The sequence below is a fragment of the Microcaecilia unicolor genome, chromosome 11, assembly GCF_901765095.1.
Source record: "Microcaecilia unicolor chromosome 11, aMicUni1.1, whole genome shotgun sequence".
Lineage (NCBI taxonomy): Eukaryota > Metazoa > Chordata > Amphibia > Gymnophiona > Siphonopidae > Microcaecilia > Microcaecilia unicolor.
This window is the reverse complement of record NC_044041.1, coordinates 190,851,679-190,875,281: the sequence shown is the minus strand read 5'-3', so window position 1 is coordinate 190,875,281 and position 23,603 is coordinate 190,851,679. Positions and strand designations below refer to the sequence as shown.

Below are 23,603 nucleotides of genomic sequence, written 5' to 3'. Positions count from 1 at the left end.
ATAGAACACAATTGCCCTCCCCTTGTCCCTTCCTCCCTTCTCACCCATTACTTCCCTCACCCGTAACTGTCTTATCTGTCTGTATTATTTAGATTGTAAGCTCTTTTGAGCAGGGACTGTCTCTTTGTATCAGGTGTTCAGCGCTGCGTGCGTCTGGTAGCGCTATACAAATGCTAATAATAATAATATTGCAAAAATAGAAAATGACCATAGATATGACTGGAATTCATTTTCTTCTGGAATGGTTTCTCATTCATTTCTTTTTGAGAGACCAGTGAGGGTTCTTGTTGTCTCCCTGTAGAAGGGATGCTCTCTGCCCCCTCCCTGTCTGTGGCTCCGCGTCTCCCCCACAGAGTTTGCTTGTTGCTGAAGATCATTACGTTTTTCTTCGTTTATTTATAACAATTTCACATTCCAATCGTGGTAGGGAAGGAAAGGGAGTAGGTAGCAGGTCAGGTCAAAACAGTTCTCCTTCCACGCTCATCATGGTGGGAGTCCATCAGAATTGCAGGCGTCAGCTGGTTTGTTGCATATGTTGTGATGGCTGAGGAGAGAGACGATGTGAAGTGGGCATCAGATTTGGAGCCTCTTTCGCCAATCAATTAAGCTTCAGTAAACTCGCACATTTCTCATGATAGAAGTGAATTGGTACGCCAAATCCATTGTATAAGCATAAAACTGGAAAGTAGATAGAATGGGCTTCGTTAGTTAATCGCTAGGAAGTTTATTTGAAATGTCAGCTGCTTAGTAAAGGGCCTTGTATATTGTTTCTTTCCTCTTTATTGGTCAGCCTCTCCAGATAAACTGTACGCTGGAGGTTCTTGCCATCACTAAGCTACATCACTGTTTTCCAAGTCAGTCCTGGTCAGTGCTTTTTTTTTCTAGTTTAAAAGGTGCCTGTTCTCAAATGCCAGGCCACTGTTCAGGGATGGGGTGATCACTGAGAGACCCACCCCACAATGGCCAGGCCCCCTGCAACCACTCACAGAATCTATGACAAGGCAGAATTGGTGTGTAGGGCCTGAGCTCTTTCATTAAAACTTGGGGACCATGGATCAATTTTAGCAGACAATGAAAAAGATGCCGGTACTCAGTACCCCCAAGTACCCCCTCAAAAAAAGCCCCGGCCCTGGTGTTCTCCCTTGCCAATCGCAAAAGACAAATGGGGTTCACACTCTCCACAAAAATGAAACACAAAAAGGGTGGAAAAGAACCGCTTGATTTTATTCGAGTCGGACACTACACGTATTTTTTTCACCCGATATCCATACGCTCCACCGTCAATCGATATAAAGCTGAGCACTCATTGATTGACCCCTGAGGAAGGCTCTCGTAGCCGAAACACGGACCTTGTAGGGTCCAAATAAAGTTGTACTTGGAGCATCTTATCCTGGGTGTTTGGACTGATCTCTTGGACTTGGTTCTTTTACACCCTATTTGTTTGTGTTCTCCTTTGCCAGCCAGGTTTTCAGGATATCCCAAATCGATATGCATGAAAGAGTGATTTGTATACACTACCTCCATTGTATGCAAATCTCTTTCATGCATGTTCATTGTGGATATCCTGAAAACCTGGCAGGCAAAGGGGTACTCCAGGACCAGGTCTTTTTTTGAGGGGGTACTTGGGGGTACTGAATACCGGCACCTTTTCCCAATTTGGGAAACCCTGTGCTAAGTGACTCGCTCATATAAGGGTAAATTCTGTATAATTTGCTAAAAGGTGCCAGAAAACTGGATGCAGTTAGTATTCGATGATGGCAGAATTACGCACAAAGGGGGTTCCTTTTACCAAGCGGTGGTAAAAGAACCCCTGTGGTGGCGTCGGCACGTGGGTTTGCTGTGTGTCGAGACGTCCTTTTACCTTCGCCGATAAATGGACTTTTTTAAAAAATGGAAATGCCTGTGTGGTAAGTGTAACACTTGCCGCTTGGCCATTTCTGGGGGGAGCCCTTACCGCCTCAGTGCTAAAAAAAATTCAAAAATAATTTTTGGCACCAGGAATGCCTTGTGACGGGAGTCGGCGCTAGTGCCGGGCTCCTGTAGCAACCTGACGATAGGGCTGAATCACTTCACGCCAAGCCTGCGATAGCCCTATCACGACTTGATAAAAGGGCCCTCAAATCTGTTATAGTATTACTAGTAAAAAAAAGGCCTGTTTTGGTATGAAATGAAATTAGGCTCTAGCAAGATTATCCCTCTCTCCCTCCCTCCCTCGCTCTCTCCCTCTGTCCCCTCCAAGTCCCACGGCCCCCTTTCATCCCTTCTGATTTCCAGGCCCTCCCTCCCTCTCTCTCTCCTTCCCTCTGTCCCCCCCTCCTCTCTGTCTCACAGACACGTCCTTGCGATGCCTGCACCCGCAGCCTCCCCTCCCCCTTCGCTCTGACTCTGGTCCCGCCCTCATTTCCTGTTTCCGCAAGGGCGGGACCAGAGTCAGAGCTGAGAGTGAAGAGAAGGGAAGGCAGCAGACTTGCGAGGCTCTTCACTGCTGCCGCCGGGACCCCGGTAAGAGGGAGGGAGGGGAGGGTAGCAGAGGGGGGTTGGCGATTTTGGAGGGGGGGGTGACGTGCACATAGGGGTGTCTCTGCCTGCTCCCGCTGTTCTTCAACGCTCGTCTCTCACTGGGATCGTAACCCCCTGCTGACGTCAGGCAAGCAGGGTTCTACTGCTGGCCAGTGACATCAGCAGGTGGTTACGATCCCAGTGAGACACTTTAGAACGTTCACATGGCAAATTATTATATTAGACTAGCCCAATCCTGCAGCTATGCGTCAAGCTCTAGGCGTGACCATTTATGCCGTGTTTATGGCCCGGGACGTCTTTGAACCCTCAGTCCAAATATCTACACAGATAAGTGGAGTGGAGAAGTGGCCTAGTGGTTAGGGTGGTGGACTCTGGTCCTGAGGAACTGAGTTCGGTTCCCACTTCAGGCACAGGCAGCTCCTTGTGACTCTGGGCAAGTCACTTAACCCTCCATTGCCCCATGTAAGCCGCATTGAGCCTGCCATGAGTGGGAAAACGCAGGGTACAAATGTAACAAAAATAAAATAGATACTATTGGAGATTCTACATGGAATGTTGCTATTCCACTAGCAACATTCCATGTAGAAGGCTGCGCAGGCTTCTGTTTCTGTGAGTCTGACGTCCTGCACGTCAGACTCACAGAAGCAGAAGCCTGCGCGGCCACATTGGTGATCTGCAAGGGCCGACTTCTACATGGAATGTTGCTAGTGGAATAGCAACATTCCATGTAGAATCTCAAATAGTAGCAACAGTGGAGGAGTGGCCTAGTGGTTAGGGTGGTGGACTTTGGTACTGAGGAACTGAGTTCGATTCCCACTTCAGGCACAGGCAGCTCCTTGTGACTCTGGGCAAGTCAGTTAACCCTCCATTGCCCCAGGTAAGCCGCATTGAGCCTGCCATGAGTGGGAAAGCGCAGGGTACAAATGTAACAAAAATGAAATAGATACTATTGGAGATTCTACATGGAATGTTGCTACTATTGGAGATTCTACATGGAATGTTGCTATTCCACTAGCAACATTCCATGTAGAAGGCTGCGCAGGCTTCTGTTTCTGTGAGTCTGACGTCCTGCATGTACGTGCAGGACGTCAGACTCACAGAAGCAGAAGCCTGCGCGGCCACATTGGTGTGACTCTGGGCAAGTCACTTAACCCTCCATTGCCCCAGGTAAGCCGCATTGAGCCTGCCATGAGTGGGAAAGCGCAGGGTACAAATGTAACAAAAATAAAATAAGTGTCTAAATAATATATTAAAAAATAATATAAAGCCAATGAAGAAATGGGGTGCACAAGATATTGCCACAGAAATAATGACTGGGCAGTAAGCACCACTGAGGCAAGTTGAAAAATAACTGAAAAAGTATAGTGAAGGTGGTGGAGGAAAATATTTATCTAGGACTGAGTAATTTGATGTACTGGTGTAAATGGCGGCAGCTAGTTATGGCTCAACCTGGATCTCTAATTCTGATTTCTGTTATTCTTTTTGATAGTTCTATTGTAATAATCTATGGTCTGAGGTTTGGCAATTAAAATTCAATGCGAAGAAATGCAAAGTGATGCATTTAGGGAGTAGAAACCCACGAGAGACTTATGTGTTAGGCGGGGAGAGTCTGATAGGTACTGAGGGGGAGAGGGATCTTGGGGTGATAGTATCCGAGGATCTGAAGGCGACGAAACAGTGTGACAAGGCGGTGGCCGTAGCTAGAAGGTTGCTAGGCTGTATAGAGAGAGGTGTGATCAGCAGAAGAAAGGAAGTGTTGATGCCCCTGTACAAGTCGTTGGTCAGGCCCCACCTGGAGTATTGTGTTCAGTTTTGGAGGCCGTACCTTGCGAAGGATGTTAAAAAAATGGAAGCGGTGCAAAGAAAAGCTACGAGAATGGTATGGGATTTGCGTTCCAAGACGTATGACCAAAGACTTGCTGACCTGAACATGTATACCCTGGAGGAAAGGAGGAACAGGGGTGATATGATACAGACGTTCAAATACTTGAAAGGTATTAATCCGCAAAAAAATCTTTTCCGGAGATGGGAAGGCGGTAGAACGAGAGGACATGAAATGAGATTGAAGGGGGGCAGACTCAAAAAAGATGTCAGGAAGTATTTTTTCACGGAGAGGGTGGTGGACGTTTGGAATGCCCTCCCGCGGGAGGTGGTTGAGATGAAAACGGTAACGGAATTCAAGCATGCGTGGGATATGCATAAAGGAATCCTGTGCAGCTGGAATGGATCCTCAGAAGCTTAGCTGAAATTGGGTGGCGGAGCAGGTGGGGGGAAGAGGGGTTGGTGGTTGGGAGGCTAGGATAGGGGAGGGCAGACTTATACGGTCTGTACCATAGCCGGTGATGGGAGACGGGACTGGTGGTTGGGAGGTGGGAAATACTGCTGGGCAGACTTATACGGTCTGTGCCCTGAAAAAGACAGGTACAAATTCAAGATATGAGTTTATCTTGGGCAGACTAGATGGACCATGCAGGTCTTTTTCTGCCGTCATCTACTATGTTACTATATATATTTAGGGGGGTTCTGCTTGCATTAGGATTGTATGTTATTTCAATTTTTTTCTCTGTACACCGCTTTAAAACTTTGGTATTAGTCGGTATATCAAATCCAATCCAATATTAGTCGGTATAATAAATCCAATCCAGTATTTATTTATTTATTAGGATCTATTTACTGCCTTTTTGAAGGAATTCACTCATGGAGGTGTACAGTAGGAATAGATCAAACATGAGCAATAGGCAATTACGGCAGTAAAAATATTCAAATAACAATACAAAGTGTGGCCTAGTAGACTACTTACAATGTCAACAGATTTCAGTATTGGCATTTCCTGCCACAGTCGCATCCATCCATCCCTCCAGCTGTGCTGCAGCTGTAAGATGGACATTTCACGTTCATTTCTCACCCAGCCGCATCCTCAGGACTGGGTCAGAACTGTTGTGGTTTCTAATTTCAGTTAGTTTCCTTTTCAAGGACCTAAGAGACCAAGCTTTTTAGAGTTTCCCTTCTCGTGCTGTGTTCAGACCGGAGGGGAGGGTTGTCTTCTTGGGAAGAAGGGGGCTAGCTAGTGGCAGGTCACCAATAATTACTGCTATGCTGCTGGAAGCACGGACCTCTGAGTCACCTCTCCTTCGAACCCCTTTGTGGCCTTTTGAGGAATCCTGTGAGTGGGTGGGCTGCCGGGAAGCTGGGCCGCTGAGATTTCCATATGTCATTTCCTCTAGCAACTTAAAATGCAAACCAGACTGAAGTACAGTCAGAGACACTCAGATGCTCAGAGGTTCTATTGGGACATCAAACTGGCAAATGATTCTGGTTTGATCATCTCCTGAGAGCAACCACAGCCGGCAGGACCCAAGGGTTACCAGATGGCTCCAGTTCGTTGGAAGGTTGAGTCACTTCTGGGTTTGTCTAGTTGTCTCTGACGTGTCCTGTTTTTCTTAGACACTGATATGCCAAGTTCATAGATTTTCTGGCATCAATTCAGGATTGGTTCAGTTTGTCCCTGATGACATGAAACCATCTGGTAAACCTCATCCATAACCAGTGGAGAGTTAAGATGAGTGAACAAGCATACAGTGCTTGGTAATGGATTGATGGAAGATGGTGTGTTGCACCTCATCAGTATTACTTGAGTTCATGACTCCCTTCTGTGGTGTCATGTATTGGAGCAGAAAAGACAGTTATGTCTGCAGGTAGGTGTCCCTGTATGACAGGGGAGTAACACTGACAATTTTGCTTCAGAAGAGGCTCCCCTTCCAACCCAGGAGTGGAGGAGTGGCCTAGTGGTTAGGGTGGTGGACTTTGGTCCTGGGGAACTGAGGAACTGAGTTTGATTCCCGGCACAGGCAGCTCCTTGTGACTCTGGGCAAGTCACTTAACCCTCCATTGCCTGCTGCATTGAGCCTGCCATGAGTGGGAAAGCGCAGGGTACAAATGTAACAAAAATAAAATAGATACTATTGGAGATTCTAAATGGAATGTTGCTACTATTGGAGATTCTACATGGAATGTTGCTATTCCACTAGCAACATTCCATGTAGAAGGCTGCGCAGGCTTCTGTTTCTGTGAGTCTGACGTCCTGCACGTACGTGCAGGACGTCAGACTCACAGAAGCAGAAGCCTGCGCGGCCACATTGGTGATCTGCAAGGGCCGACTTCTACATGGAATGTTGCTAGTGGAATAGCAACATTCCATGTAGAATCTCCAATAGTAGCAACAGTGGAGGAGTGGCCTAGTGGTTAGGGTGGTGGACTTTGGTCCTGAGGAACTGAGTTAGATTCCCACTTCAGGCACAGGCAGCTCCTTGTGACTCTGGGCAAGTCACTTAACCCTCCATTGCCTGCCGCATTGAGCCTGCCATGAGTGGGAAAGCGCGGGGTACAAATGTAACAAAAAAAAAAAAAAAAGCCAGTAAGGATACAAGAAAGGTGTAGGACTGAGCAATAGTCTTCTGAGGAGGTAGGTTGATACCGCTTTGTGGTTTGGTTGTATTTACTTTGGATACAGTTGGAAAAAGTCAAGGTGATGGACTCTTTGTCACCAACTCAATCTTTTTTTCGCTTCTCCTGTAGATTTGATTTCCTGTCTGGATAAAGGCATCCATTACCACAAAGATCAAATAAGGTGAGCAGAGGGTCTGGGACTTTCAGATCGGCAAATCACAGCTTCTCAAGAGGGAGGGAGAGGGTGAAGAAAATGTTCTGAAAGAAACTTTATTTACCACCATTTTATGTGTATTTGTGTAGTGCCAAAGTACTTTGGTAGGGTCCAAACTGAGAGAGCTAACAGACGGGGGGGTACTGCTGCTCGAATGTTACTCTTGCAATGCATGACTGAAGACAGAACGGTCAATCTGCAAGAGATATGTAATTATAGAAAACTTCGAATTTTTTTATACTCTTCCTCCATCTTTTCAATCTCACCATCACTGCTGCCTCTCTCACTTACAATCGTGCGGCAGTATTTGAATCTGGTAATTGTTCTTCATGCTTCAGAGAACCCTAGCCTAACGTTCACAACCTTCCCATGCTAAACCTCCTTTGTAAGCTGCAAGAATACTGCTCCAATTACACTTAACTCCACTTCTCTTCCTCTAAGTCTTTGGTCTACAGTCCAGCTGCTCCTAATTCCATAGTCCCCTCCTTGCAAACCTATTCTGGACTTTCGTCATCTGGGCATATGTTGAATATAAGATCCTTATCTTCCTCACCATCCCTCAACTTCATTGCTAAATGATCCAGTCTCCTACTGTTTTCAATGTTGCCCGCTGTACTTCTCATTCAGCTCTTTTCACGTCAAATCTGTATGGCTGAATTGCATTGTTGGAAACATTTCCTTCACTGCCCCTAATCTCTTGGCATTGCTTTCTGTCTGACACCTGTTCTGTGCCCCAAGTCAGATCTTTCTGTTCTAGCCTGCTGAGGTTTGGTGTGGACCGATAAGGCTGGAGAACATAGAGGTGGATCCCAGGGTGACCCGATCAGTGCCAGATGGGAGGACTCGGGTTTGATTACTGGGCCTGGCTCCTCCTCATCGCACTGACAGGGGCCAGGGATGCTGCAACCGCTATACAACAGTTAAGGCTCAGGATCAGGCGCATGGCCACCCTACCAGTGCCTGGCGCAATCTGAGAGGCAGGGCTAGCTGCAGGGGGTAGGGCCTCCTCAGATGACCATGGTGGCCTGCTGAGGTCCCCTCTGATGATACAGTAGCAACGTGATGGCTGCATTAAAAGATCACGTGAACTCCTGCTGCTACAGCTGTGGCATGGGCTGTTGGCACCCTGCCCTTCCCAGGCAAGGCACACCAAGCAGTTGCCCATCTTGTCTGCCTAGTCCAGTGGCCCTATTCAAGGAATGTATGGACTAGATCCCTGACCAGGTCTGTCATTGTGATGGATAAATTATAGAGGAAGGAGGGAGGGTAAGGGGGGCTATTGTATCAAAGGAGTTAAAGAGAAAACAATTTTATTAAAATAACTAGTAAAAAAGGCCCGTTTCTGCCTCTGATGAAACGGGCGCTAGCGGGCACGGGAGTCCCTTCCCCTCCCCTTACGCTAGTCTCCCTGGTGGTCTAGAGGTACCTGTTCGGTAGGGGCAGGAAAGAAAGAGCCCCCTCTTTCCTGCCCATAGCGGTGCTGCTAGCTGCCCTGCTGCATCATGTGGGAGTCCGGCTCTCGGCGTTTCAAAATGGCCGCCGAGAGTTGAAGTCTCGCAAGGCAGCTTCAGCTCTCCGGCGGCCATTTTGAATCGCCGAGAGCCGGACTCAGACACGATGCAGCCGGGCAGCTAGCAGCAGCGCTCCGGGCAGGAAAGCGGGGGTTCCTTCGTTCCTACCCGAGCGAACAGGCACCGCTAGACCACCAGGGATAGTGGCATAAGGGGAGGGGAGGTGACAGGGGGGAGGGAAGGTGATGAGGGGAAGAGTGTGCTACCGGGGGCGGTACCTTGAAAGGGGCGATGGGGAGAAAGGGGCCGGGGTGATGGGCACATCGTCGTCGGCTGGGATTTCTTGGAAGGGGAGGAGTATTCCCTACTGCTCCCCGTGCGTTCATTTGCCTTGTTTTCTTGTTCTGCCCTCGACGTCATCACGTGTGACGCGAGGGCGTGGAATGAAGACATGGTGAGTGTTGTGGCTTCACCACCATGAACTTACGAACCGGTGTGCGAGTGCTTGCAGTGACGTCAGTGTCCTCAGAACGTTGAGGGTGCGTTTTATTATAGTAGATAAGTTGCAATGTATGTGCTATTCCATGCATCAAGTCTGTCCTTGAGGGCCTCAAGCAGGCCTGGTTTTCAGGTTATCCCTGATGAATATTTATTGGATCTCTTTGGAAGCACTTGGCCCCAGAACTGGGTTTATCTGCTTACTTTGGTTACTCTGAAAACCAGATCTGTTTGCAGCCCTTCAGCTCCCACTGTTGAGAATCCCTGTTGGGTTATAAATCGGAGCAGGACAAGGTTGAAATAACTGGTCTCTTTCTGGAATGTGTTTCAGTGTGTACTGCCCTGCAGGCTGCAAGAACATTGCTGGCGACATCTGGGGAGAAGTTGCCCAAGGATACAGAGATGTGAGTGCAGGTTTTTTTTGTCACTTTGCTTGGTTGCCAGATAGCATTACAGGCCTGACACCTTGCAGCTCATCAGGATCTGCATGGAAGATGAAGTGAGAAGAAGGCAGTCCCTCAGGACTAGAAAATGAGTGAATGAACCTTAACTGACCACCCCCCACAGGCCGAAAGAGATTTTTTGAGCAACTATCCTTTCATGATAGTTCCCCTAACACACTTCCTTCTCAGGACCAATGTTGAATGATGATTTACAGCTTAAACAAACAGAAGACAGTCTACTGCAAACAACCAAACAGCAGCAGCAGCAGTGGCGTTCCTAGGGGGGGGGGGGGGGGGTCTCGCTGCACCCGGGGGCGGGGCGCATCGGCCATCCGCCCCGGGTGTCAGCCCCCCTAGGAACGCCACTGAGCAGCAGCAATCCAAGGAAGGACAAACACAGCAAGAGTTTATCCAACCCAGCCTGGCCAAGTTTTGGAAAAACCTTTGTCGGGGTCACATAGGTTTCCACAATATATTCTCAGATTCAATGCGTGTACTGCAATACATGCACAGAAAAAGCTCTGGTCCCGTTCCCAAAGTCAATAACCGCCAAGTGTCATTCCTCGGATCGCTGCTGCTGTTTGGTTGTCTACTCTTAAAGAAAAACAGACTGTTCCTCAAAAAGAGGCAAGGAGGTTGGTGGCATCTTTGTAGACTGATTTATTGGGGTGTCAGCTTTTGAGGACAAGACTCAACAAGAGAGCTTCTGCTTTCTCCACCTGAGATGACTTAGGAACATATTTGGATCACAACAGATAAAGACCGATTGATTCATCCAGTCTTCCAAGTTGTCTTCCTTTCTGGTTATCTGCCCATACGTAATTCAACCTCAGTTTACCTCCAGGAATTTTACTCAGTCTTTCAATCCTGTCCTGAGCATAAATTCGGTTACAGTACTGGTTTCCACTGATAGGCCATGTCAGATGTTTTTCTTATTTGGTTCTTACAATAACCAGACTTAATTCAATGCCCAATTCCCCTCCATCAGATGAAAGAGCTAATTGCAGGATTCCCTTACAACAGGGGCAAGTATCTCACAGAGGCGTAGCTAGGTGGGGCCACGGAGCATGGGCGCCCGCAGATTTAGCCCTGGCCCCCCTGCTTTCACTCCCACCGCCACCAACCCTCCCCCGCCGCCACCGTCAGGTACCTTTGCTGGACCCGCAAGCCGAAGTCCTCTTCAGCGCCGGTCTCAGAATCCGGCGCGTTGCTGATCTGGATTCTTTTTCTGATGTGAGTCCTGATGTCCTGCACGTGACGTCAGGACTCGCAGAAATAGAATCCAGATCAGCGAACGCGCTGGACTCTGAGACCGGCGCTGAAGGGGACTTCGGCTGGCGGGGGTTGGGGACCCCCGCCAGCAAAGGTACCTGGCAGTGGTGGGGGAAGATTAGCAGCGATGGGGTAGGGGGCCGGCCGCACTGGGGGGGGGGGGGTCAAAAGTGACGGGGGGGTCAGTGGCACCGGTGGGGGGGGGGGCTAAAATGTACCCCCTCACCTCCTGCCGAAGTCTGGCTATGCCCCTGGTATCTCAGGTCTTCAAACAAGTTGTTGGGGTTTTTTTTTTAGGAGAACCACAAGGAATATTCACCAGTTATATTTTCGTATATTTCGCCCAAGTACCAGCTTAACTTACTACCACTACTACTACTACTTAACATTTCTAAAGCGCTACTAGGGTTACGCAGCGCTGTACAATTTACATAAAGGGGACAGTCCCTGCTCAAAGAGCTTACAATCTAATAGATAAGAGTGAGACAAATATAGGACAATCAAGCCATTGTGACATCACTGATGAGGTTGGCTCTTAGGCATTGGTGGAATGAGGCATTATGACATCACAATCTCAGCTCTGGTTAAATCACTGCTATATGTAATACTACTACTACTACTACTTAACATTTCTAAAGCGCTACTAGGGTTACGCAGCGCTGTACAATTTAACAAAGAAGGACAGTCCCTGCTCAAAGAGCTTACAATCTAAAGGACAAAAAGTGCAGACAATCAAATTGGGGCAGTCTAGATTTCCTGAACGGTAAGAGTTAGGTGCCGAACGCTGCAATGAAGAGGTGGGTTTTAAGCAGAGACTTGAATACTTTAGATGCCTGACAAGCCAGATCTTCTCCTTGCTGTCGGAGGACTGAACTGGCTACTCCCCACATTACAGCCTAGACATGCAGCATTATTTACGTTCAGCCTTCCTGGGCCTAAAATAGTCTTGTTTTTTGGAAATCTGTAGTGCATATTGTGACTATGGGCCTCCACAGAGGACAAATCCTTTACTGCTTCAAGCAGGACATGCAAACCACGTGGATCTCCTTGCGCATAGAAGCCCCAAGGGCAGGGCCGCCGCCAGGCCCCCCCCAGGATCATTGTCACTGCCAGGCCCCCCCCAAGGATCGTTGTCGCCACCACCACTGCCCCCAATCGCTACTGCTGTCGTTGCCCCGGCACCCCCCCCCCCCATCGCTGCTGCCGCTGCCCCATCCTGCGTAATCGCTGCTGCTGCCACCCGTCCGCCGTAACTGTTAGTACCTTGGCTGGCGGGGATTCCAAGGCCCCGCCAGCAGAAGAGTTCGTCCTCCAGCGCAGTTCTTCTTCCTTCTGTCGGGGGGGCCTTCCCCTGCGGCTGCTTTTTCTCTCTGGTCAAGCATGAGTGGCCTGAGGGGAAAAGCAGCCGCAGGGGACGGCAGTGCGGCAGACTGTGAAGAAGAGCAGCCTGCTGTGTCCGTTCCTCCAGGTCCTCCCCAGCCTCGAAGGGGGGGGGCCCGGCGCCGGAGTTTTCTCCCTCATTCTCCTGTTGGGACATGATCACCTGGGTCCCGTCAGGAGAGAGAGAGAGAGAGACCTCGGCGCCGGGCCCCCCTTGGAAGCCCAGGGAATTTTGCCCCCCTTGCCCCTCCCTCTCAGCGGCCCTGCCCAAGGGACAGTTTTTTTCCCCCAGAACACTCTCTATGGTGGGAAATTCTGTCTGGCTGGAGTGAAGTATGAACAGGAGTTTTAAGCTACCTCAGTTAAGAAGTGTGTCTACATTTTTATGGATGCTTTTATTGTGATCCATCTAGTATTTAGGCAGAATATAAATTAATAAAACAAACAAATAAATAAATAACCAGAATGAGACTGTTTACACCTATCAACTCCTACTAATCATTTCTATAGTGCTACTAGACGTGTGCTGTACACGTTATGGTGCCCTTTTACTAAGCTAACAAGAAACTCTGGGAGCAATTCCGCTAAATTATGTAAAATAACAACCTGCAAAAATAGCGGATAATAATAATAGATTGTGAGATAAATTTTTCAATAATGGAGGGAAAGAAGACCTCAGACCAGTGACAATTATTGATCAGTAAGATCACAACAATATAGTCACTTCCATATAATCACTGGTCTTCTGCCAATCTCCTCCCTAAATATTTAATTTGTGCGCTTCAACATATGTATAAATGCTGTGTATCCAAATCAAAACATAACCACAGCTACTTAGCTTTATTGTTGCTAACTTAAGGGCCTCCCCAACGGTCCCGTTTCACCAACTGGGGCTTCATCAGGGAGAGAGCCCCGCAACATCCAACTGTGGAAAAAGCCAAGCAAGCTATAAACGCCGCCGTTTTTTGCCCAGAGTCACAGGGAGCTACAGTGGGAATTTATTGAACCCAGGTTGCCAGGATCAAAGCCTACTGCAGTAACCATCAGGGCCGCCGAAAGGGGGGGGCAGGGTGGACAAAATTCCCCGGGCCTCCAAGGGGGGTCCGGCGCCGCAGTCCCCTGTCCTGCCCTCATCTGATGTAACTTGCGTGAGGGCAGGACACAGGGAGGGAAGGCGATCTGCAGACTGCCGCTGCTGCGCTTCTTTCACATGGAGCAAGGTTGAGGTGAGGCGCTATGATTTGAATTCAGGGGGGCCCGGCCCGGTGGTGGACGGAGGGGCGCGGGTGGAGGGGGGGCGACAATGACCTCGGGGCGGGGGCAGCGGCCTTGTCCCGGGCCCGGCCCAGTCTCTCGGTGGCCCTGGTAACCATTAGGCCACTCCTCCCTCATTCAGGGCTGCTTCACTTAGGAAGTTGACTGCAGCTGAGTGATGTGTATGTAGCACAGATCAGTGCTTTCTCGGTTACCTGTTGATTGGTTCTAATGCTACACTCTGTATTTAACCTTTTTGTTTGGGGGGGGGGGGCATATCTTTCCACTCTACAGACCTCTGTAATTTGCAAAGCAGCCGTCCATGCTGGTGTGATATCCGATGATATCGGAGGGCAAGTCACACTGTCCCGAGAAAAAGGGATCACTCTCTATGAACCTGCCTGGGCGAATGGGCTCCAGTCCAAAACGTGAGTTATTTTCCTTGCTTGTCATGACTGTGGCAAAGGTAGGAGACTTCCAAGCTGGGGAAGGGAGGGGTGTAGGCAAAGGGGTGGCATTTCAACCTCCAGTGCTCAGTAAGAGCAGGATTCTATAAGCCGCTCCCAAAATTAGGCGCCAGAGGAAATCAGCACTAAGGGCTAGATTCTATACATAGCGCCTGAAATTTATACGTAGAAAAAAATACGCCTAGGCATATTCTCTAAACTAGGCCTAAATTTTACGGAATAGGCTTAAGTTTCCATGCGGTATATAGAGTACACTGAGCGCCGGGTCCACGTGACTAAATGTAGTCACGGTCAATTGGTGTTAAATCCCAATGCCCTAAATTAGGCACGGAGCGAGTGTATTCTATAACAAAATGAAAATTGCCGCACGTCCATTTTGGGTCTAAGATCTTATCACCAGCCATTGACCTAGCGGTAAGGTCTCATGTAGTAACCAGGTAGTAAAGGGATGGAAAACAAACACGAGGATGTTATAATGCTGTTGTATCACTCCATAGTGTGACCGCACCTCGAATATTGTGTCCAATTCTGGTCGCCGCACATCAAAAAAAGATATAAAGGAATTGGAGAAGGTGCAGAGAAGGGCGACGAAAATGATAAAAGGGATGGAACGACTTCCCTATGAGGAAAGGCTAAGACGGTTAGGGCTCTTCAGCTTGGAGAAAAGGCGGCTGAGGGGTGATATGATAGAAGTCTACAAGATAATGAGCGGAGTAGAGCGGACAGAAGTGAAGCGTTTGTTTACACTTTCAAACAACAATAGAACCAGGGGACACAAGATGAAGCTAGAATATGGTAGATTTAAAAGAAATAGGAGGAATTTTTTCTTTACTCAGCGTGTGGTTGGACTCGGGAACTCGTTGCTGGAGAATGCAGTGACAGCAGCTGGCCTTATGGAGTTTAAGGGGGGGTTTGGACAGATTCCTGAAGGAAAAGTCCATTGAACAGGGGCCCAGAAGAAATTTAGGGGGCCCAGGCCCCCATGGCCACACCTAGCTACGCCACTGGGCTGAGACCTATTCTGTTCTTTGATTGAAAAAAGCGCCATACAGATGCAGAGCCTGCTTGATTAACTGCAGTGTTTTTTTACTCTTTCTTTTTTTTTTTTCAAAACACAGGGGGTCTTTATCTGAAAAGCGCCTGATGTTCCACAGAGGTGAGCTGTTTGGCTTTTTGATATGTCGTATGCTAGAAGTGGATGCTAGAACACCTCAAACAAAACGCAGCCCCAGACACTGTACAGCTAAGCGGTGTAAACAGAGGAAGCGAGATCACACGATCATAAACATCCTTTGTTGAAGTAAATTTTTAAAAAACCAGGGAGATGGGATAGGATTGGAAGGAGGAAGAACAAGGTTCTAGGGGACTTCCTAACTTCGAGGTGAACCTTCTCTGTTCATCCTGTCCGGGGAATATGAAGTGACTACAGTGTTACGAGTCCCATCTGTAGGGTACAGATCAAGCTATCGATATTCACATGCTCCATTCCAGTTCAGTGTCCCCCTGATATTTGGTACAGTGTAGAATACAGTCCAGTGGATTACACCTGTCCTGAAGAGTAAACTCCCACCCGCGCCTGTCCTCCACAGGTTTCCTGGCAAATTCGCTTGTACTTATATACTTAGAGGTCCTTTTACAAAGGCGCGCTGAAAAATGGCTTGCGGTAGTGGAGGCGTAGGTTTTGGGCGCGCGACGATTCCATTTTTTAGCGCTCCTGTAAAAAAGGCCTTTATTTTTTTTTTTTTGCTGAAAATGGACGATGGACGTGCAGCAAAATGAAAATGGCTGCGCTTCCATGTTGGGTCTGAGACCTTACCACCAGCCGTTGACCTGATGGTAAAGACTCATGCGGTAACCGGGCAGTAATGACCTACGTGCGCCTAATGCTACTTGCCCGCCCAAAAACAAAAAAATATTTTTCATACGCGCATATTGGATGCACGCCAAAAATGAAATTACCACAAGAGCCACGTGGTAGTCTGGCAGTAATTCCATTTTGGCGCGCATTGGGCATTCGTAGACGCTTACACGGCTTAGTAAAAGGGCCTCTTAAAGAGCAGCTACAATACTAAGGAGCTTTATCCCTGCATAGCAGGTGACTAACGCCCATGGGAAACAAGGGTCCATGGTCAACAAAGTCTTGGTGCTTGGCTGCCGCAAAGAGTCTTAATCCACCACTGAAATTAAGGTCAGTTGGAAAGGGACAAAGAGAGCCAAAATACCAATGGAATGCGCCAACAGAGAAGAAAGCTAAGAGAAGTAAGAAGGCCAACTAGGAAAGAAAGGACAGAGGCGTAGGAGCTGACTCTGTGGGTGCTTGAGCACCCCCAGTATTGAGAAAATTCCTTGTATGTGTCCATAGAGGGGTTATTTCCATTGGGCTTAGCACCCCCAATAATTTCAAAAAGTTGGCATCTATGGACAACGGAATGCAAAAACTGAGACAGTGGGACTAAAGGTCAGAGGGAGATCAAGTACTAGTATACAAGGCTTCCAAAGGGATTAAAACATCCCTGATTGGATGTTTATCCTATATAATAATTTGCACCTCCAACGTTCCATTGCTGTCTGGCTGCCTGGGTTTGTAACATCTCATGACGTCAGCCAACCTGCAGCGTTCCATTCCCCATCACTGCCCCGCCCTCGCGTCAAAACGTAATGACGTCAGAGGGCGGAACAGTGAGAGGGAAGGGAACGCTGGAGGCGAGCTGACGTCAGGATGTTACCAACGGAAGGGAAACGATGAGGTACAAAGGAAGAGAGAATCACGGCACATCGAGGGGAGGGCAGAGCAGAATCGATGGACATGGATGGGATTGGATGGGAGGAGAGGACAGGAGAGAAGAAAATCGCGGGACACGGATGGGAGGGCAGGGAAGAGGAGAATCGCTGAACATGGAGGGGATGGGAGGGAAGGGAAGAATCGCTGGACATGGAGGGGAGGGCAGGGGAGAGACAAAAAATCGCTTACAAGAGAGCCTTCCTAGGACCCGTTTCATTGTTGAGGAAACGGGCTGGGTTCCAGTAGTATGCATATAAAGTGTTATGCAGGTTGACAGCATTGTACTTGATAAGGGAATTCATTTGCCATCAACTTAAGAATTTTTCATTAAGACAGACTCAACTCTTACCTAATAACTCATTCTTTTTCAGTTGTTCAAGACACAGCAACTGTTTAGTAACTGCTCTCCCCTTCCATGATTTCTCAGGAAGCAAGAACCCCTCTGCCTCTTCAAACCATGCTAAATTTTTTCCTTTCCGTTATTTCCCCAGTGTGCAATGATATACTCAATGTTGCCCACTTCAATGCTTCTTCATCTTGGAAGGGTGTTGACCCTATAGGGCAACACATGACCTGGTCACCAGAGAGGGCAAACTTCAGAGCAGAATCAGTACCCAGCTCTTGGGTGGCTGAATATGGCCATGTGTCCGAGTGGTTGGAGATTGACCTGGGAGGCCGGAGGAACATCACAGGTCAGTAAGTATTGGATTTTTCATCTTTCCTGAGGGTAGAGGGAGAAGAATTTAGGTGAGGGAAGAGGATTTGGCAGCTTACTCGTATATTCTTTTCCAGATTTCCATCCAGGCTCTAGAATGCTAGTTTTTCGATCAAGAGTTTGGGGTGGTGGAAGAGAGATTGAGGCTCAGGCGGTCCATGTTTTTAGCTAGCTTCTGTCTAACCTGCCAAATTTTGAGTTGGCTAGTTTAACAGATGAAGTTTCAGCCACAGCCTGGTCAGTTAAAGAGCAATTCTAAAAGCTGGCATGTAAATATAGGCAAAAAAAAAAAAGGAGAGAGAATCAACAGCACAAAGCCAGCGAACCAACCAAAAAAAGCAGCGAAGGTCTACAAGAATGGATGAACAAACTTTTTTAAGGGACCCGACACAGCCGTGTTTCAACAGATTGCCTGCATCATGGGTCTGTGAAAAACAGCTCAAAAGCCATATATATCCTACATCCTAAAACTTCATTAAAAAATATAGGGCTCCTTTTACTAAGCAGCAGTAAAAATTGCCCTGCGCCGTCCCCAGCTCAGGTCTTTCCCGCACGTTAAGGCCACTTGTAGACTGCTGGCAAATGGCCGATTTTCCTGTTTCTGAAATATGCGCTAATTTTCCCATTAGCTTGTGGCCATTACCACATGAGCACTTACCGACACTTAATTTGTAGGTGTTAAGGGCTTATGCGCTAATCAGGTTGTGCGCAGCAATGCCCACATGCTAACCGATTAGCATAGCCGTGCTACTCTCCCCCCAAACACACCCCCAGTACTATTTTATTTTTTAGCATGTGAGTAGCACACACACACGAAAAAACTACCGCAGGATGCCTGAGCACACCCCGCTGTACTTCATTTTAACCTGTGGTAAGCACGAGTTAGTGCTTTCCACAGCTTAGTAAGAATGCTGTAGCCAAATTGAACCTGATCTATTAGGATAACATGGGATAGAAATAAAATTAATAAGTAAATATTACTAGGTTCCTGTGGGGGTCTTTTATTTTATTTATTTTTTATTTTATTTATTTATTTGTTGCATTTGTATCCCACGTTTTTCCCACCTATTTGCAGGCTCAATGTGGCTTACATAGTACCGTGAAGGCGATCGCCAATTCCGGTATGACAAATACAGAGTGATATTGTGGTAAAAGATCAAAAGTGACAAACATATTAGGGAATCCAGGAGGAGGAGTTAAGTTATGTCCAGTTCAAGTATTAATTTCGTTGTGTTACAGGGTTCTGGCGTTTAAGTTGGATCATTAGGGTATGCCTTTTTGAACAAGTTGGTTTTTAATGATTTCTGGAAGTTTGATGGGTCGTGCATTGTTTTCATGACATTTGGTAATGCGTTCCATAGTTTCGTGCTTATATAGGAGAAGCTGGATGCATAGGTTGATTTGTATTTGAGTCCTTTGCAGCTTGGGTAATGGAGATTTAGGTATGTGCGTGTTGATCGTTTTGTGTTTCTGGTTGGTAAGTCTATGAGGTTTGTCATATATCCCGGGGCCTCGCTGTAGATGATTTTATGGACCAGAGTGCAGATTTTGAACGCAATACGTTCTTTGATTGGGAGCCAGTGCAGCTTTTCTCATAGGGGTTTGGCGCTTTCGAATCTCGTTTTTCCAAATATAAGCCTAGCTCCGGTGTTTTGGGCAGTTTGGAGTTTCTTTATGATGTATTCTTTGCATCCTGCATAGATTCCATTGCAGGAGTCTAGTTGACTTAGTACCATTGATTGAACCAAATTGCGGAATATTTCTCTCGGGAAGAAAGGTTTTACTCGTTTGAGTTTCCACATTGAGTGGAACATTTTCTTTGTTGTAGATTTCGCTTGGGTTTCTAGTGTGAGGTTTTGGTCGATTGTAACTCCGAGAATTTTCAGGCTGTCAGAAACAGGAAACAAAGGCGCACTAATGTTTTTAGCTCGCGCTAATGATTAGCACATGCTAAACGCTAGAGACACCCATAGGACTATAAGGGCATCTCTCTAGTGTTTAGCACATGCTTATTTTTAGTACGTGCTAAAAACGCTAATGCGCTTTGGTAAAAGGGGTCCTATATTTTTTATTGACGTTTTAGGATATAAATGTTGTGCTGTTTTTAACGGACCCCTGATACAAACAATCTTGTCGAAACACAGTCCGTGTTGAGTCCCTTAATGAAGTTTGTTGTTTACCATTCTCGGAGACCCTTAGCGCTTTATTTGGTTGGTTGACTACCTAATTATAGGCACCAATAGCGCACATATGTCACTTACGCATATGATTGGCATCAGTAATTGAAAGTTATGCACATAACTTCTTGGCGCTCTTTTATAATGTACACATCAAAGTTGCCTAACAGGTAACTGCGGGGGAGGGGGGTGCACACCTGGGTTGAGCATGGATGGACCATGGCAGTGATTCCTAAACCTTTCTTGGGGGATCCCCAGCCACTCGGGTTTCCAGGATATCCGCGATGAATATTCATGAGACAGATCCGCATACCAGGGAAGCAGTGTATGCAAATCGACCTCATGCATATTCATTGTGGATGTCCTGACAACCTGACAGGCTGGGGTTCCCCTAGGCCAGGTTTGGGAACCCCTAGGCCATGGGCATGTCACCAAGTGAAGTGCAGAACGTATAGAATACTTTCAGCTGTGCGTATTTCATGGCACACTTAAATGAGGTCTACAAAATCCTGAGTGGTGTAGAACGAGTAGAAGTAAATCGTTTTTTTACTCGTTCCAAAAGTACAAAGACTAGGGGACACTCCAGGAATACTTTTAAAACTTGCTTCATGCAGGCTTTGTTGTCCAGTGTGCTGGCAAAGGGCTCTGGTACCAGCATTCCTGCAGCAAACCCTGAGATACCTGATGCCAAAGCCTGATATTGCCTGTTGGAATTTCCCTAATAAAATGCACCTGCAGGCTGGCGCCACATTCCCTTTTAATTTCCTGTTCATCCAGTGCCTGGGCTCCCCCCACACGGGGTTCCCGCAGTGAAAGTTGATGAAGGGTTGGGGGGGAGGCTCTACGGGAATACCTCCTTCTGTCATCTGTAGAAGGGCTGCCCAGGCTGTCATACCTTCCTGCTATCACTGCTCCAGGACCCTAGGGCTGCAGGGAGGCTGTATTGCCCTAAAATCCTCTGAAACCAGCTCCTCCCTTGTAGAACAGGTTTGCTTTCAGAGTCCTCTATTGTTTCGCACAGCTGACTTTGGTTGGGTAGCTGGAGACTAAGCCACAATCCTTAAACACACAGCCAATTTCTATCCACATAAATCTTTAACTGTCAAACGTTAATAAGGGTGGCTTTGCTTTGCTATTTCATAACATCTCATGGGGGCACTTAGGAGTTAGGAACATCAGAGCAGTCAGACCTACTGAATATTTGTGAAATGCTTAGTAGGTGGTTTGGAAATTGTTCAAAATGATTATATTCTCTGTCCATAAAATGCAGCATGACTGCGATGGAAAACATCTTGACACACCACTTTTAATGCACAACTGGAGGATTACTTGCCCTAATTCAGCATCCTGGGACAAAGGGGAAAATATAATTGTTTTGCTTCTAAAAATGTCAAAGAACTTTTGTGCATTTTCCTTATTGTTCTGTTCAACTGCTTGGTTCCATTCTCAGCGAGGATAAATGAGCATCGTGAAGTCATCGGCCACTGTCAAAGCTCTACTGCTACTGTTCCATGCCTCATATCGGGCTTTTTCTGAATTGTAGGAGCTTGATGTGCAGTCTGGATGCTTGATTTCCCTAACCTTATTTCCCTTTACCAGTCTTGAAGATGCTAGGCTCTGTGCTTGTTTTCTTTCTCCAGGATAGAAAGAATTTCATTGGCAGTGCACGCTGAGCAGAGGGTTTTAACGTATCATCAACGACGACGCCTAGATCCCTTTCCTGGTCGGTGACTCCTAACGTGGAGCCTTGCATTATGTAGCTATAGTTCGGGTTCCTCTTTCCCACGTGCATCACTTTGCACTTGCTCACATTAAATGTCATCTGCCATTTGTATGCCCAGTTTCGTAAGGTCCTCTTGTAATTTTTCACAATCCTCTTGCGAGTTAACAACTTTAAATAACTTTGTGTCATCAGCAAATTTAGTTACCTCACTGCTGGGCAGACTTATACGGTCTGTGCCCTGAAAATGACACATACAAATCAAGGTAAGGTATACACAAAAAGTTTATCTTGTTGGGCAGACTTGATGGACCGTGCAGGTCTTTTTCTGCCGTCGTCTACTATGTTACTATGTTAGTTAATCCCATGTCTAGATCATTTATAAATATGTTAAAAAGCAGTGGTCCCAGCACGGACCCCTGGAGAGCCCCACTATCTACCCTCCTCCATTGAGAATTTAACCCTACTGACCATTTAACCCTACTCTCTGGGACAGAGATGAGATGCTGCCCATGCCTGGTCTAGCATCTCCCACCTTCCCTTCTTAACCCTCTTCCCCACGTTTACCTTATCTTTTTCTTTTCCACAAGGCGGCAGCAGGCTGCCCTGCTGCTGCGCCGCCAGCACCGGCCTCTTCGCTCTACTGCGTCCCGCCTCTGAGGAAATGTCAAGAAGTGGGCCACAGCGGGGAGAAGAGACCAGTGCTGGTGGCAGGGTGGCCTATGGGAATCGCTGCAGTTGCCACTGCTGCCTTTTGGAAAATAAAAAAAAAATAAGGTAAACGTGGGGAAAAGGGTTGAGGAGGGAACTGGAGAATGTCGCTTGAGGCCCTCACCTCAGTTGACCTAATGGTGGGGCCGCCACTGCAAAAACGTATGGCAAAAATAAAGACACAAACATTTAACATATGAACCTGAAAAATAAAGTGAGCATTGCGATTAGTGTATTTCGGTAGGTTTTCCTTGTTTATTACTGGCCTTTCGAGAACTCCCAAGACTTTACCTTGATTTTGGCGCAGCTGGAATTACTGAATCTTGGTGAAAGGTCATTGAATGCAGTTTAGAAGGGAAATATAACAGCACATGGCCTTGGAGGATGGCTTTGCAAGCTGAGAAGACCTTTGTTCTAAAAAGCAAAAGAGAGACATCTGATTCCCTGACTAGATAATTGTGTGAAACCAGAACTGTCACTGTGCACTTTATACTACTGACTTTGAACAGCTGAGACATTTGCAATAAATTTGTTAAAATTCTTTATCACTTTGTGGGGAAAGACTGCAGCCTAGAAGGGGCTTCAGTATTCCCATTGTCTTGTATACTGAAATATAGGGTTACCATATTTTGTCCCCTAAAAAGGACACATGCCCTGCCCCCACCACACACCCCACCCCGCCCCCTGTCACGCCTTCGCTCTGCCCATGTCACATTTTCCCCTCCCCCCTGTCACACACCCCATCACCCCTCCCTCTCCCCGTCACCCCCCTCTCCTTACCTTACTACTGCCCTGGTGGTCTAGTGACCGAGGCAGGAAAGAGCCCCCTCTTTCCTGCCCAGAGTGCTGGCCTGCATGCATCCTTTGTGTTGCTGAGCTCGGCGCCGATTCAAAATGGCCGCTGAGAGATGAAGTCTCGCGAGGTCACGTCAACTCTCGGCGACCATTTTGAATCGGCGCCGAGATCAGGAACACGAAGGATGCATGCAGGGCAGCGCTCCGGGCAGGAAAGAGGGGGCTCTTTTCTGCCCTGAAGGCGGAAGAGGTCACTAGACCACCAGGGCAGTAGTAACTAAGGGGAAGGGAGTCTAGCAATCTGCCCGTTTGTCCAGAAATCCGGACAAACGGGCAGATTGGCAAAACCCGCCCGGTTGCCCGGACATGTCCTCAAAAAGAGGACATGTCCGGGTAAATCCGGACATATGGTAACCCTACTGAAATATATACTAGGCGGACAGGACTTGAGTTAACAGTGCTGTTGGGAGAGAGAGAGAGAGCGAGAGTGTTACACTAATGAGCTGTCTTGAATTGCTTTACAGGAATTATAACCAAGGGATCTGCTGATGTGAAATATAATTTCTATGTGACCTCCTACAAGATTTTATCCAGTCAAAATGGAAGAAAATGGAGGGTGTATAAATCTGGGCTTGGGAAGGATGAGAAGGTAAGATACAGGAGAACCTTGGGTGGGGGTTGCATTGTGAAAAATAGGC

General features: G+C 47.4%; 1 protein-coding gene across 1 annotated transcript in view; it reads left to right on the top strand.

Annotated features, from left to right (window-relative positions):
- The window catches only part of LOC115480562 (discoidin, CUB and LCCL domain-containing protein 1-like), a 90,864-nt gene that overhangs the window by 46,937 nt on the left and 20,324 nt on the right, over nucleotides 1–23,603 (top strand). The window contains exons 4-9 of the mRNA XM_030219328.1: nucleotides 7,096–7,147; nucleotides 9,521–9,593; nucleotides 13,833–13,966; nucleotides 15,124–15,161; nucleotides 17,279–17,479; nucleotides 23,430–23,554. Of these exons, the coding sequence (XP_030075188.1) occupies nucleotides 7,096–7,147; nucleotides 9,521–9,593; nucleotides 13,833–13,966; nucleotides 15,124–15,161; nucleotides 17,279–17,479; nucleotides 23,430–23,554 (623 nt within the window). The remainder of the gene's footprint in view (nucleotides 1–7,095; nucleotides 7,148–9,520; nucleotides 9,594–13,832; nucleotides 13,967–15,123; nucleotides 15,162–17,278; nucleotides 17,480–23,429; nucleotides 23,555–23,603) is intronic.